The sequence below is a fragment of the Limanda limanda genome, chromosome 9 (genome assembly GCF_963576545.1).
Source record: "Limanda limanda chromosome 9, fLimLim1.1, whole genome shotgun sequence".
Lineage (NCBI taxonomy): Eukaryota > Metazoa > Chordata > Actinopteri > Pleuronectiformes > Pleuronectidae > Limanda > Limanda limanda.
This window is the reverse complement of record NC_083644.1, coordinates 17,898,640-17,915,277: the sequence shown is the minus strand read 5'-3', so window position 1 is coordinate 17,915,277 and position 16,638 is coordinate 17,898,640. Positions and strand designations below refer to the sequence as shown.

Below are 16,638 nucleotides of genomic sequence, written 5' to 3'. Positions count from 1 at the left end.
CTGTATGGGAGCCAGTGTTTGTCACATAACTAGTTTCATTGTAAGTCAGGTCCTGTCCTTCCTCTGGGCCCATTAAGACTAAATGAGATGTTCCTGCAAATATGCAGAGGCTTTTTTCTGAAAATAGCTGCAGGGCTTTAAACGTTGACGCAGGCAGCGGCCCACCACAGCACGAGAATCTGGCTGTTGTTTGCTGTCTGGTCTGGATGTGATTAATGGTAAACACGCTGTACTGAATGGCTGTCCCGTCAAGTTCATTGAGTGCACCGCGGACTCAGACCTACAGAGTGTGGCTGTGGGTGTGAGTTAATACCCAGCTCTTATCCTATCACATGGATTGATTCTTAGCTGAGATTATATTAGGTTTTTTAGAGGGGAAGTGTCTCTCTCAGTTGTTTTACTTCTTCTACGGCAGAGGATTTTAAAAGCGACACCCCTATCTCTCTATCTAACATTACTGGCTTTATTTGGCTAAATTTCTGAAAGCCTATACAGTGGAAAGATAAACATATTGCTGTTTGATGTAATTTCAGACTCAACCAAACAAAAAAGGGTCCGTCTGAAGGCGAAAATTTGAAGTTATTGTATCTGAACTCACCTTAACCAAAACACACATATTTAGGTTATTGCATGTGATCTCCTTTTTTCTATTTACATTCACAGAGCCTCCCCTGAAACCAGCTTCCCCGGGGAGGCCCGCCTTTCACTTTAAAAAAAACCTCCGTTCTATAGCGTTACATAACCGTTTAATCTAATGTGAGTTTCTGTGTGAGTGGCGAATGAGAACAAAATGTCTTGTGGTTGATTTGATAAGACAAAGCACAACTGATGCAACAGTCAAAGCTTTGAGGTCGAGCCTAATCCGACCCCCAGCTGTTTGTATTGTGTTTTATCAGCTTTATCCACACATTAACAGCACATTAATAATCTGCTCATGTCTTTGGATACATTTTATAACATCTTCATGATTCAACCTTGACCTTTCTGAATTGTGTAAGTGTAAATCAGTATATTAGTAGATATACAAAGCGCAAAAGGACTATGTAATACTAACCAAACAAGGACTTAGGATCATATCTCACGGTTGCATGAATCCACGACGTGAATCTATTAGTGAACAAAGCAGTTTTGTGAGGCTGCAGCTTTCATAACATTAACTGTGTAGATGTGAAGTTGGAGGGGGGGTTTGGCTCGTGCCCAGCCAGGCCACATCCTGTGGAGAGCAGCCAGCCTGCAGCTCAGCCTCGTTTCCTATTGTTAGACAGGAACCAGAACACAGTCACATTGCATCCTCCCAGCCAAGAACCCATGTCAAGATTCATGCCTGCATCTTTTACGTAAAGTCGAGGTCTGGATGTACAAGCGGGTTCAGGGAGTGGATCTGTGGTGGCGACCTCTGGCCCAGTCCGGTGACGCCCAGCAGAGGGCGTTGTGAAGCCATTTTTCTCTGACTGAATGTGAATGCTCTTGAACAAGAAACATCAGTTTTTCCATTTTATTCTGTCAATTATCTAGATCTGTCCAAGACCACGAGATTATGTCAAGACCATGAGAGTCATGATCTAAAGGAAGATGACCTTGGATTATGAAATGCATTTTTTTAAAGGGAGATTAAATTGACATTTTATACTGGTTTTCAGATTGGGATTAATTAAATATCCAGATGTCATCTTTATTTAATATTCTCTATTCTTAACTTTCATCTGAAGTGTACGTTTCCAGTTATTACAGTTAGGTAGTTCCTGTGGGGAGGTAAAGAGAGAGGAGAGCAGGGAGGATGAGAAGCTGCTGGACTTGACAGAGCTGCTGTTCACACTTCACTTAAATTAAGTTAAACCCAGAAGTGTTCATTCCTGTCTAGTATTGCATATGGTCATCTGAAAGATTTAGTCTTGAAGGGGTAAAACTATGAAGTAATTCAAAAATCTTTAGAATAAATACCTCAAATGAAACAAATGTCTGTCGTAGAGTTTTTTTCCTTCTTTCCTATCAGACTTAGCGAATGACCAACCAAAGTTGTCGGGTTGGGAACCCACCGTGCCCTTCATCCTCTCTAATGTCACAGCAGGCTCGGCCCAACCTGCACAGGGTATGCACTGCAGGACTTCTGCTGACTGGTCTGGCCACCCGCCTCCTATGGGATCCAAGGAGGCTGGTGCTTCCAGCCTGCTCCAGACTGGTGTCTCAGGAGAGATAGGAGTGTGATGTTAACTGCTTGCTGCCTGCAGGTTTAGTGTTTGCTGTGAACTACATATAAAAGCTAAAGCTGCATCCCTCCTCGTTGCTTATATTACAAAACAGCACTGTGTGTTTGTGTTCATTCAGCAAATGAAAATAGACCCTTCATTTAACAGTAGCTATACCCAGTGGTGTGATGTTACTAAGAACATTTACTTTGTTACTGTACTGAAGTTAATTTATTTTCTGGATCTCCTCACTTCGACCCCACCACAATTCCGTACTTTCTATGCCACTACATTTTTACAAAGCACTAAGTTATACAGTCTTTTTTTTTTCTTTTTATAATCAAAGAGGGGAAGTGGCCGACTGATCCAATCAGAGCACACAGGTAGCGTTAGACTCTGGTGAAGAAGAAGAAACACCTGAAATGGATTCAGAAGAGGCAACTGCCATGACTGTTGCATTAAAGAATAGGCTACACTCAACAAGTACTTTTACTTTTAATACTTTAAGTTTATTTTAAAGAAAGTACTTTCTTATTCTAACTCAAGTAGAAAAAATGGATAGTAAAAGAAGTAAAACAGTTACCTTCCTTTCAAAATGTTCAAATAAAAACAAGCCACAGAGTGAAATAAGTTATTGTAAAATTATATTAACAAGCAATCTTTCCTCAATTTGAAATAAAAAAATATCAGCAAATAAAGGCAACATAGGACAGATGTGTATAATGCATAATGTTCACTGGAGAAAAAAAAAGAAACAAAAAGATTTCTCATCACATTTACAAGACTGCTGCTAAGTTTATAATGATGCCTACTAGAATCAGTTTAAAAAGCTTTGACTAAATGAATAAATGGGGCAATATACATAGTCAAAGATCGTATCAAAAAGAAAAAAAAAATGAGTGGGCTGAAAGGGGAGGAGGGGGGACGACCAATGATACGGCGGGAGGGAGCATGAACAACCAATACGCATTAAGATTGAAACGGGGCAGCTCGTTCATGGCCATTTTCAACAGAATCAAATCGGAAAGAACACAGAAGGCTACGATGATGAAGAGCACAGAGCGATAAGCACAGGCAGGTAAAGAGATATACACCACATCTTAAAGCAGGTGTCCACATAGAGAAGAGCAGCACTAGGTAGTATGTTGTACACAGATTCTCAGCATTCATGCACTCACTTCTCATGCCCAAAGTCTGGTTTCCCTCGACAGGACGCAAGCGGCAGCCCGGCCGCTCAAAAACCAAACAGCAGAGGGTGCAGGGACGTGTCGCCGTCAACAGTAACAGACTGAAAATCGACATTGTAGAACCATCTGAGCACGTTCATACCATGAAAGGTTGTCACAATAAAAGCCAGAATTCTTTCTTTCACATCTTTCCCCCCCTTTAAAAACCTCTTTAAATAGAAGAGTGGGCGTTTCGGGAAGAGTAGTACATAATTCAGACAGGTGGCCACAGAGTAAAAGGCAAATTCTCTAGTCCTGTGTCAACCGACGTTCGTGACACAGTATGCATGGCGATAAGTAAAATGACAAGACGAAGACTTTCCAAGCACACAATGCATATGCACACTCTCCAGTGTTTTTAAGTGACAAAAAGCGGAGATATTTCCTGCACATCTTGCACCACAAAGCAATGATTAAAAAGTACAAGAGGTAAACTTCAACAATTTCTTTCCTCTTTGCTCTGAGGGGACTTAGAGGGAATACGGGGGGGGGGGGGGGGCTCTGCGGAAAACGTAAAACGTGTCATGAATGCATTTCAGTAGCTGGTTTTGTCACACTTGGTGGGTTGTGATAAATGGGAGAAATTTGTCCTTCATTTTTGAGCAAGGAGCAGTAGTTGCCAGCCGTTGTTGATTTTTTTTTTTGATTTCTCCGATCAGCATTCAGGCGTCTAGGGTGGAACCAAAGTGGCGCCCGTCCCTGATTCGGTGCTGCTGTGTTTGGCTGTGTCCTATAGTGAGTTCAGATCCTCGGAATGATGGCAAATAATGTTGGGTTGGGGCGGAGGAGGGGGTCACACGCTCATCGTCATGGTTGGAGAGTACTGCAGGGGCACAGAGAAGAGGATTAAAACATCTTTACCCTGGACAAACACACAGTTTACTCTCCACAGTGCGGCTGCAGTCAGTGATGTTAATCCGCTGTGACTGCGGCGTCACTGTGCGGTCAACAGTGCTCCACCTCTGGCTCCATCAAAGTACTACAGTCACCCACAGTTCAAGGGTGATAGAGCTGAGGAGAGGAATGGGAAAGAAGAGAAGAGACTCACGTTCTCACTCTGAAAGGAGTGGAGGAAGTTTCCACTCATCTCTCCATCATCCCTTGGGGTCCCGGGAGGATTACTAATGCCACTTAAATTGTTTGGAGAATTCTGGAAACAAAGGGTGAGCAACATTTTAGCAAATGTAGAAAATGTATCTTTTTTTCCCCGGATTAAGTTTTAAAACAAAGATTCTTAACAATATTTACCTTGTTCATTCCATCCATATCACCAGAGCCTGAGAATTAACATGAAAAACAATGTTTGTGTTCTGACATACTAAATAAAAGTTTACTCATTTAATACAGAAGAATGCAGCCACACTCTTTTGACGTTGTGTCAGTGGATGTATGATGTGTGTGTGTGTTGTGTGTTACCTAGTGATCCGTTCATGTGGTGTGGTTCCATCCCAGCCATGGCTCCCAGGGGTCCGTCAGAGCCAGGGCCCATGGGGAACTGAAGGAGAAACAAGACGCCGTGGCTTCACTTATCACATCTTCACAGCAGTTCACACATACAGCTGGACAGTCCGAAATAACGCGCCTGCAGCACAGTTTCTATGAAGTTATGCATTTAATTATCATTATATCCACCAAGGAGGTTATATTTACGTATTTTAGCAGATTATGCAAATACTACTTAACAGATTTACATTCATTTGTTATGAAGGGGTGGGTTATGACCCAAGGAAGAACTCATTCAATTTTGGTGTGGGTGGAGAAATAATCATACACATTTTCTTTAATTTCTGAGTGTGATTCCTGGATCTTGATGGGAAAAAGGACATGTTTCGACTTAAATTTGTGTGTGTGCTTGTGCAGATCTAATGAATTTAAATGTGGTTTCATAAGCAGACTGTTTCGACGGGGTACCGATCATTTCAGATTCAAAAGCCCGACTGACCTTCCTACAGTATCCAATCACAAACAAATAGAACTAGTACTACAGGTAATTTTTTTTTGGTTTCAACCAAAATCTCTTCTGTCCCTGGTTGAATAGGACATTTTCCTGTTTTCTTTCTTGCCAGCAGTATGCCAGCCTCAGGTTGCAATTTCCAGTTCAAATGATTGCCAAAGAGAATAAAAAATGTATTTGCCCAACAACATGGACGTGCAGACCAGAAATTGGAAACCCCCACTCTCCACCAGCTGCATGCTGCCATTACACAAAGCGGTTTATGGAGATGGCACCGACATTGAGAGGTCAGGTGTTTGGCTATTGGTGGAAGTTTTTCTTAACAACCAGCGGAGCTCATAACGCAGTGCATGCCTCAGCCACTTTACTGTTGTCCTCCTTCAAACCCTTTGTTTACTAAGTGACCCTCATTCCATTCACAGGTGTGACCCTGAGAACAGTTTTCTTGACCCAGAAAACACAGAAATGTGGTTGAGGGCTTTGTGTAAAGGGGGTTTTATGTGTAGTTGTTAGCAAAAAAGACAAATTCTGAAAATGTGGGTTAAATTGGTGCCAACTGTACCAGTGGAACTCGTAGTCAACTCAGTAAGTGGTATCGAACTTTTTCAGCCACTGTACGACAGAGAAACTAACTATCCCAAATATGTAGCTGAAATAATGTGGATTCAGTCAAACGTACATATATAGACCGTGAATAGTTTTAGAAATAGTTTCAAAACGCACTTACATTATTTCGGTTGCCGGGTCCAGTGTTGATCATGGTGTACAAATTGTCACCAGAGTTGTTAGAGTCTGGAAATAACATAATCATACATATAAATGATCCTGGATAGAGCATGACAGTAAAGCCATTTTCACACATGACCTGCGGGTAAAATCCTCTGCATAGATCACACAATTTACTTGACAACATACAGATACTGGTGTCGGCTCTTATCACCACAAGCTCTCATGACACATTCATGTATCTTTTAGATGCGTGTCAGCACTTTTTAACCGGAAGATATTAGTTTTATTTTACATCTTTGCGATCACACACGGTGCGGAGAGAATATGGAGGATCTGCAAAGTCCAGTGCATAACAACTTGGGTCAGGGCAGCACTAACCTGCAGGGCTGGGCATGATGGGAGTTCCAGGAGGTCCTCCTCCCCCAGATGCCCCCTTTGGAGAAGCAATATGAAATATCAACATATTTGACAAATGTATATTTAAAACAATCAAACTTTTTATTTGCATATTAAAATAATTTTGGTAGTATGCGGGAGCAAATACATCAAAATGTGTGCTCACCCCATATGCACCAGGAGAGGGTGATGAATAAGGCATCTGAAACCAAAAAACAAACATTACAGACCAGAAATGGGCGGGCGAGCCGTTTTCTACACGTCAAAATGTCATCATTTGATCATCCTAACACCATTATGGCTGTCTGTCCAAATGTCTGTGGAAACGTGACACTTAATACTACAATTACATCCCAGACTAGACCCTCGGAAAACATTAGACCTCCACCACTCTGAGAGTAGAGGCTGCAATCCGAACCACCATGTCTCTGGGTGCGTGTGTTCGTGTCTGTGCATTAGTACTCACAGAGTTGGCATTGTTGGGATTGGGCCATGGCCGACCAGTTCCCGGGCCCCTACATAGTAAGACCAAAAGCAGCCTTAGTAAGATCATGCATTTAGGTTGAAATACAAGGGAAACATCTATTTAATAAGAAAGAAGACTCACATGTTGACTACTGGCATTCCAGGACCCATGGAGTTGTGTGGAGGCCTCATTCCACCACCAAAGTTCTGAAAAGACAACAAATATCATGAAAATGACATTTCTAAGACATTAAACAACATGATACAGAAATATAAGAAAACTCCTTGCAATCAACTACTCTTTTTAATTGAAAAAAAGGGCCAGAGAACCAATCAAGTAAAGATGGCTATTAATGGTTTTTCAACATGGTGATAAATGTGGGCCAAGTAGCCTACCTGAGGACCAGGACCCATGGGTCCCATGCCTCGAGGGCCGCTCATTCGCTGCATTGGCCCCAAGCTAGGATGGCCTGGGGGAGAAAAGATATTTTATGTGAAGGTAGAAGTCATGAAGTAATATCTTTGCTTCATATGTGGGGAGCAGTTAAAGAGAAAAAGAGCACAATGTCACACCTTGTGGTCGTGTGGGGTCCATGTTAGGCAGCATGGGATGAGGACCTGGTCCTCCACCTGGCGGCTGAAGGGGATAAATCACAAAGATTCAATGAAACTTGAGTTTTAAATACAAGGTGTGTGTGTGTGTGTGTACGTGTTTGTGGATGTGCATTACCTGGTTGGCCATACGAATGGGTGGACCTCTTGGGCCGCCAGCAAAGCGTGGCGACATAAAGGACTAGAACAAAAACACAATCACTACGTTAAAATCCAGCAGACATGTACATCTCCAAAAATTTAGTTTTACTCTAATTTCTCAATAGCATATTTTTCGTGAATATCGACAGCAGCGTAAAGCATCAAGCTGGGACGGATGCCAAAGCATGGAGCGTCAGTGCTGAGAACCAGCGTTCCCAAATGACTGCAGACAGCAAAAAACAGAGAACAAGAGAGAGAAAGAGGGAGAGGGAGCGTTACCTGACTGTGAGGTCCCATCATACTGTTAGGGGGAGGAGGCTGAGGGTGAGGAGAGCCCTGGGGACCAGGAGGACCCTGTGGCATTGCATAAAATGAAGAGGCCAAGGAGGAAAACAGACAAGGGGAACGAGAGAGAGGGGGGAGGATGGGACGAATAAGACAAAGGAGGAGTAAGAAACAGAAGTGACAAAAGGAGAAGCAGAGAGAGAAGCAGGGTTACTGCGGGGCAGAGGACAGTCGAAGTGCAAGAACCAAAGTTTTGCCACAAAAAACAATGTACAAAAAAATAAGACGCTCGGTTTCATGTAGCAAACACGGAGAGAGAGGAGGAGAGAGTAAGAGCAGAGAAGAGCAAGCAAATGACTTGGCCTTGAATGAGAGGAAAGAGACAGAGCGATGGAGAGGATGTGTGCTCTTTTGCCTGTCAGTCAAGACATCATGAAGCCTGCTGCATGCAGCATGTTATCAGTGCTAATTTTCCTGAATTAACAGCATCAATTAAGATCTATGCAATTAGCTTCATAACAACACTAAACACCGGCACTGTGTCGCTAATGTTGCTGATCTGAGAGTGAGAGGGGTCTAATTGAACCTCCTCCTAGATGCTGGTACAGAAAGTACAAGAGTGTGTGTGTGAATGTGTTCATATGCGTGAAAATGTCTTTCCCGAATTTTAGCATGATCTCATAATGAGTCCGAGCTGTGTTGCTTCAAGGTCAGAACACGTAAGGAGAGGAGTGGTTGAGCAAAGGCAGAACAACGTTGGAATTTTATGTCGCTTCTCAGAGGTAGTTCCACACAGTTGCCTGCCAAAGAGTTTATCCTCATGACATATTGATTTACTGTAGGTGCTGCACCTTTCGATTTCTCCATTAGGGAAAATGGCCACGCCTGCCTGTTTTACAGGACTGGAGGGCCCGAGCAGACAAAACGTCTATGGTGATGTTTACTATCGGTTCACTGAGCGGAGGGGAAGAAAACAAGACGCAGACCAGTGCAGAGACCAACTCGGAGACCTACAGCTCCAGAGTATATACAAAAACCCGGACTATATTTTACAGATCTGCTGAAGTGCCACTAAGGAAATAGAACATTAACATAATTCAGATGATAAATTTTAGACTTCAAGATTTGCTGAAATACTTGCGTTTCAGACAATGGCTGGTGATCTAAGCAAGGGGAGCAATATTGAAGCAGATTACAGCAGTGTTTCATTGAAGACAACAACAATGAAAACAACAAAGATGAAGATTCAGACCCACAGGATGTCCCTGCTGACCAAGACGCAGTCGCTAGGAGACATCTTTGAGGAGGAAGAAGGGGGGAGCTCGGCGAGTTTGCTACCTTTGTTGTTTTTTTAAAAAACATTTAAAGTTTGGGCAAAAGGCAATGGTTGACAATGAAAGCCAAACGTTTCAGCTATCAATTTTTTTTACTTTACGTATATATCTGCTTCAGAGGCTGAGAAATTCAAGCTTTTATAACCGTTTGCAATTCTGTCAGCTCAGAATAACCCTCAGGATTTAGGACATTATTTTTAAACAATGCTTAGAATTTAGGGTTGTATTTTAATTAGCCTTCGGGATATATGAGTTTGTAATTGTAGATAGTAATAGTAAAAGTGTGAAAGTGTTCCAAATGGTAACAGGATCAGTGTAGATCTGGACTGACCTGGAAAAAGCCAGGTGGCATGGGTCCTCCTGGCATGCCCTCACCAGGGGGCATCCCTCCCATCACAGGACTAGGGGCTGCTGCTGCACTCTAGAATGGAAAATCAGTAAAAAAACAAAAACATTACAACTCCAACTCTAACTGTGCTGCACAACACAAGTCCAATAGGAATACAGGAACGGGAGTCTGTTGTTAGACGTTTTTTTGGTACTCTCTCGACTGAGATGCCTGACACAGCTGGACTCAAGAGGAGTACACGTGAGGAAACCAATTCCCCTGTGGACTAACCCAGAACAAAAGGAGTAAGAACACACACTGAGCAGATCCACATCATTTGTCGGTCTCCTCTATGAAAGGGGTATCAATAGGATCCTGACTGAGGCTTCTGAGCCGTGCTGATCCAAGAACCAGTGGGTCAGATAAGGATCAAGTGGGATTCACTAAGTCAGTGGCTCCAAAGTGCTGCTGCACAGAAGGGGCTCGCTGGGCCGATTTCCTGCTCAAACCGCAGCCCTAATTCACTAATGTGCCATTTGCTTCGGTCACACGCTCCTAATTGACTGAGTTTTTCTTCCCTGTAGCTGCAGCAATCTGAGATGAGCTAATGTCTTCAGAGCTGTGGGGTTTAGCTCACAGAGAGTGGCTGCAGACGGAGAGAAGCTCCTCCGATCCCATTTGACAAACCATGTGTCTCACACACACACACACTTTAATGTAGATACGGTAATAATTGCCTGTTTACCTACGAACGATAAATGTACCAGCACCTACACACATGCGCACAAAAGCACTCTTGGTCTCTGTCCAGCGCCCCACAGCTCTACAGACATCACTGCTCAATAGCCCTGGTATTGACTGCACCTTCTCTAATTATATCTGCTCAGGCTGCCACTGCAGGGCCACTGTGAAATACCTCAGCAGGGGGAGAAGTGAGGCCACAGGGAGAAGTCACGTCTCATCAGGCCTCACCACCGGGACACAGAGACAGAGAATATAAATCCTCCTTCCTTTACTAGGTAAGAGGTGCAGTGAGATTTCCGCGAGAGAATATCCCTATCATCTGAGTTTTGATGTAAACATCCACTTGATAAAAATGTGTAAGAAAACGTGGGTTTTGAATTACCCATCTTGACCAGTCACTCACCCCTTTTAAATACTGCTGTTTTTACTCCTACAGAGCAGGTGAGCATTGTGTAGACTATACAGAACCACTATCAACCATTTAATTAGATTGTAATAATTTGCACTATTGGTTTTCTTTTGGTGTATATATATTTTTTAGACATATATATGTATTTTTTTATATTCTATTTTATATCAATTTGATTCAAAAAAAAAATTGCTGTAATATTCTGAGCATTGCTAGAAGAGAGCCTGTGACTCAAGCATTTCATTGCCAACAACTGCTTAATGTTATTGTTGTGCGTATGACAATAAACTCTTTTATCATCCGTTAAGATGTTTAACTCTATTGACCCCACGCTTTTACTTTAAAAGTATGGAATAACTCTCCACGGAAGAAGGATAATACAAATTTGAATGTCTGCCTCTTTTAGGTCACAGTATCATTAAATGATCTTTTGGGCATTTAATCTAGTGTTGAAATCAGCAGCATGTTGGGAGTGTTCCCTAGACATCAGCTGAATACCATCTGCATATCACATAAAACACAACCTGTTTTGCGAGAATTAAACTGCCCAGACATGTTGTCCAAATGCAAGATAAACAAGGGTGAAGTCAAGAACCCACCATGCGAGAAACAATCCAGCTATTACAGCATCACACCTGCACGACCTGACAGGTACACAGACACACTAGCTAACCACTAGCGCGTGTTAACCACAGAAACATATCAGATGTACAGACACAGTGATGAAGCTGTGTCCAAGGGTTCATACACATATGTAATATTTTTTCACGATTTCGTTCAGTGTGAGAACACGGCAGGGGATTCTACGTTGAATTCACCATAAGCGGGTGGGTAGGTTGATAATGCTTCTAACATGCAACAGACGCAAAAATTTAAAACACTAATAGAAAACAAATATCTCCCAGTGAAAAAGCAGTAGCACGCACAAAGAAGACTCTGACAGAGATTTCAAGAGAGTTTGTGGTGATAAGAGCTGACACCGGTGTCGGGCTACTCCAACTCCAACTCCAGTCTCTGCAGAAAACCTCCAGCTGCATCGTGCCTGTGTGAAAGGCAAACTCTGGGTAAACTCCGGACTTCACCCGCAGGTCATGTCTGAAAACGGCTTTACACTGAGAAATGTTACTGTTTTATAAAGAGAAGCGCATCTTAACCTGAGAGTGACTGCTGCTGCACAGTAATTGTAAGCAGATGTCTGTCTATCATGATCTAACAGGAGATACAGATCCACAGTTTATGGCTCCTTTCACAGGAGAGAGGTAAACTCTCATCCAGTCACACTGTCTGGCCGCTTAGGGAAACTAGTTTTTGCTAGTTTTATTCTTCTACCCTTAAGTAGCCTATTCCCGGAATGAGTCCTGAAAAAAAATAATGATGTAAACGCTGCTGTAATAAAAAAAAATAATAACAAACTGCATTGGCTACAAAGTAAAAACAATGTCACAAGCTACTTTGCGCTGTAGAAGACAGAAACAGATTGCTAGACTGAGAAACAATGAGCATGATGGGTTCCCAGACATTTTATGTTAGATCTTTATCTTTTCTATGGAAGGCAGCTCACAGCTGCGCTTGCTGGACTGTCCCAAACAGCCCGATGCTGCTTCTGGTCTCAACGAGCCACGTCTCACCACAGACTCTCTGGTACAGGAAAAGGACAGATGTCTGAGCCTGGCCTCAGGCTATGGAGCTCTTGTCCTTACAACTTCCCAGGGGACCTTCCTTAAGACAGACCACCACCCCCTCCTCCCCCCCAACCCATAATGATTCAGCATGTACACGTGTGTTCTTAGACGCACGCAGGCTACTCCAGCCAAACAAATCTTTCCCTGAATCCTTGAATCACTGAAGGAGGTTACAAAAGGCCAGAGTGGCGGCGGATGTGCTTGTGCTGCCTTTATAAAAACAAAGAGAGGGGGGGAGCAAAGAGGAGAGGGGGGGAGGGGGTTAAAGGGGAAGAGAGGGTGAGGGTGACCATGGGATGACCAGGAGGTTGACGGAGGTAAAATGTGAAAGGAAAAAAATAACAGAGAATTAAGAAAAATAAGGACGAAACAATGGAAGATGTAAAAGAGAATGAAAGAGGCCGAGCTGCAGCAGAGAGAGAGAGAGAGAGACCACCCAACTGCCGGCTCCTGACCCAGCATGCTCTCAACAGCCTCACTTCTTCCACTGGAACCGAAGCTCAAAAGAAACCAGCCCTTATGTTTAGCTTGTAAATGTTTAACCATCAATCAACATCATAAAACCCGCTCCAGATCCTCACTGGATGCTCTCGTTCTCCCTCTCTCTCTAGTTACTTTTAGCAGGTCCCTTACTCTCCTCTTCCTCCCCAACCCCCCTCCCCTTTAATTCCCTCAGCTCCTCCATGGTGTTGGTGTGTGCTATGCCACAGTGCCACTCCCCTTTTCCTTTTTTTCCAATCTGCCCCTTAGCTCCGTGACAGCCATCAATCAGCCGCCGACGCCATGGCGACGGGGCCCCTCGGGGAGCGTTCGTCAGACCCATCGTGAATACACCGGGGCTTTACGAGCGCTGCCGGCTAACAGAGCAGCGCTCACCTCCCCCACACCTAGACAAAGGCAAGGGTCCAAGGACTAGTACTGTCCACACACATACACACACTTCTCTGACCTCCCAGCATCCACAAATGAACACAAGGAGAAACCAACATCAGAGCAAAGGGTAACCACAAGATGTCGGGGAGAGACAACCGCACAGAAACTCTCAAAGCTCCACACCACAGCAGCACACTATCAAGACTGGTTCCCTCATCAATCAATTGCTTAATGTTTCCAATGTTATGAAAATGGTTTCAGTCACACCACGGGCTGAGATGTAACAGCTTATTTTGTGCTGTTCATGCTTTCAAAATGAATCTGAGGATGTTTCCTCCATCAATCTTACACCTTTGCCTAAAACGAGATGATTTTGACACCACATTAATCCATAATTCAAATATGGAAACATGATTTCAACACAGATGCAGTCGGCTTGAATCGGTCTGACTTTCTCGCATTCGACAGTCAAAACTACAATCGCCCATTGCATAATACAAATAACAAGCAAACAACTAAAACAAAGGCCAAGACATTGCAGTCAATTGTCGTGAAGCAGGCTGAGTGAAGAACGGCTGGTTTTTCGAACAAAATGCACTCCTCTCTTTGTCTGTTTGAGTTAGAATAATTAGGAATGTGGTTATTGAAAAGGGCAGAGCCACGTTGTAGCCTCTCTCCTGGCTCCCAGGTCACCTGCCAGATCAGGAGGCCTGTTACCCTGACAACCCTATCTGCCAAGAGCAGGACCAACATCTCCATTTTAACCCTTTCCTGTCCGACACATCAAGAACTGGTCTGTGTATCAGACGGCCGGAGGGGACTACTTAACCTCTAATGTCCATCTTGGCTGTGCTGATGCAGCAAAGCACAAATTGAATTTTTGTATTCACATGGGAAACAGAATTATCTTTTCAGATATGGCTGCAGAAACACAAGAATGGGAACAGACTAAGCTACCGACGGGCAGGTGACTGGAAGCAGGAAACAGCACAATTAGCGAGATGCAAATCCTCCATAACTTGCAGGACGTCAGAGATCCGCGTGTATCACCAAGTCTGGGAAAGTTGTGCAGAACAAACGGCTGGTTCTGTTTTGCTCCTCACAAATGAGGCAGGGTGCTTGAGCACAGTGTGGATAAGGGGAAAAGCACTCGACGGGTCTGACTCAGGACACGCTGACATCAGCATCATTTTCCCAGAAGCCAATAAAGCTCATTGTTGGGCGCATCGTTGGACCCACCAGCGGGGCGAGATGACCGATCATAAATTCAGGGGAAGAAAAAAAAAAAACATACTGTCAAATATTGCATTAGGGAGTTGGACACAGCTACGAAGAGCTGCTGTGGGAAATGGTGAATGACTTACATCACCAAAATAATGTGCAAAACATTTAAGATTATGAATATAAAAAGCAGAAATCAGACCGAGTCATGATAATACTTGAAGCCTAAAGGGAATCACGATGTCCTGAAGTCTGGCAGCTGTATCACTCTTGAAGGAGGATGTGAGAGATGTTGTAAGGTCTGAAGTGTTGACAAACTGATGATGATTACTTTGCTCCGATAGCTTCCACCCCAAATTTTTTTTTCTGGGACTCATTGCAAAACCTGATCCGAAGCCGGGTTATTTACATTTAAAGCACTTCTGGGCCTGGCCAAGTTGTTGTCTTCTTCGGGCAGAGGACAGAACAATATGCGCAGCAACAGTTCCCATGTAAGCACCATACTCACGTAATCATGGAAGGCTTTTGCTTCGCTGGAGTGGTCACATGTCTCTCTCCTCTCTGGTGCGGCACAATACAAGTCCCAGAATACACTGTGGACAAGACAGGTCATGAAGCACAGACACACACACATTAAAAAAAAAACAAGGCACCCAAACAACCTCTGGACATATTTACAGGGAGACAACAATGTGATCACTTACCACCACCAGGAATGTAGGAATCCAGGGGGTTCTCCAAGTGTTATGTTTTTCTCCCATCGAATCTGGGAAAAGGGTTGATAATTAAAAAAAAATTATATTATAGCCAAAGACCACATGTAGTGTTAATTGTTCAAATATAAAACATGGTGAGATTAAATGCCACATACCTCTGATAAAAAGGTCTGTGCCGACTTCTGTGCTCCAATGTGTAGCAAATACTCATAGACGTAAAGAGCCAACCTGTGTGGGGGAAAAAAAAAATTACAATTTAGATTTTAAAACAATCAAACCCTAAAACATAAATGGAGGAACATCACGTTGAATTCTCTACTGGCACATTGAGTGACTGGAGTCTGGTACAGGCCCTCTGAACAATGGCTGCCAAATAGCCCTTTGCCAAAAAAATGAAATGGGGACTGAGCAAACCAAGCCAAGCCTGGTGAAGATCCACAACAATGAGAGTGTGGAGGAGAAAGTGTGGAGGCAGCAGCTCGCTTTTAAAATGGTGATGTGAGATATTAAACCCCAGCTGCAGCAGCCCTGTGTGTGTGTGAACTACAGTGTCCTGGTGCCACTGATGGGCTCAGGGAAATAAGACGGGAGCGCAGCAAACACAGAAAACAATGTAACTGCGCTGTTATTGTTGTCTCCTCCCCGGGCTGTCGAGCGACGAAACCCCGCAGAAAATACCAACACCACCGCGGGTTGGAACTGTGGAGAAGCACCGGTGTGTGGGGCGGCGGAGCGAGGAGGCGACGGCGGCAGGAACACGACTCGGAGCAGGAATGGCGAGCAGACAAGGCGGTTCATTCAATTCCAGGGACGGCAGCAGGAAATCGCCCGTCCAGCGAACAACAGAGAGCGGGCGGCAGCATCTCACCGCGGCGGGGAAACACGCAACAAAACCCGGCTGGGAGCTTACTTTTCTCTCGCCTGGCCGTCCGAGGGCACCGGGGAGCCTTTGCCTTTGGGGAACATGGCTGAGTGAGGGAGGACGCCGCCTGCTCGAGCTTTATTTTCGCGATTTCATCTGTCAGATCATCGCGACCCTCTCTCGCACTGCAACCGCACACGACTCCAATCCCGGAGAGTCAACCGAGCCTGGGCCGGAGGGGGAAGAGGCGGGACCGGGGCCTGACGGACGCGGCCGGCAGCCAATGAGAGCGCGCTGTTCGTCTTAAGGTCTGCCTCGCGTTCCTGTGACGTTCCCAGCTGCGATGTGTGTGTTAGTGAGCTTCGTTGGATGAAGAAATACCCACTGAGCACTGGTTTCTGACCTGGGTCATGTCACCATTCAGGTCATCTCATCGTGTTTGTCTCTTGTCTATACAGCTGGAGAAATTATTTAG

General features: G+C 44.1%; 1 protein-coding gene across 2 annotated transcripts; it reads right to left on the bottom strand.

Annotated features, from left to right (window-relative positions):
• Positions 1–3,910: 3,910 nt before the first annotated feature.
• Positions 3,911–16,359, bottom strand: ssbp3b (single stranded DNA binding protein 3b). 2 transcript variants are annotated; one of them, XM_061078810.1, is made up of 18 exons: positions 16,212–16,359; positions 15,457–15,529; positions 15,290–15,351; positions 15,094–15,178; positions 9,660–9,749; positions 7,989–8,063; positions 7,687–7,749; positions 7,530–7,593; positions 7,353–7,426; positions 7,099–7,163; positions 6,958–7,006; positions 6,658–6,693; positions 6,474–6,528; positions 6,094–6,158; positions 4,829–4,907; positions 4,661–4,689; positions 4,461–4,562; positions 3,911–4,235 (listed from the first exon to the last, which is right to left on the bottom strand). In XM_061078810.1, the coding sequence occupies exons 1-18, from the start codon at positions 16,265–16,267 to the stop codon at positions 4,206–4,208; spliced, it is 1,152 nt and encodes a 383-aa protein (XP_060934793.1). In that variant the 5' UTR covers positions 16,268–16,359; the 3' UTR covers positions 3,911–4,205. The 2 variants fall into 2 exon arrangements, with proteins under 2 accessions (XP_060934793.1, XP_060934795.1); XM_061078812.1 differs by lacking the exon at positions 7,989–8,063.
• Positions 16,360–16,638: the final 279 nt, after the last annotated feature.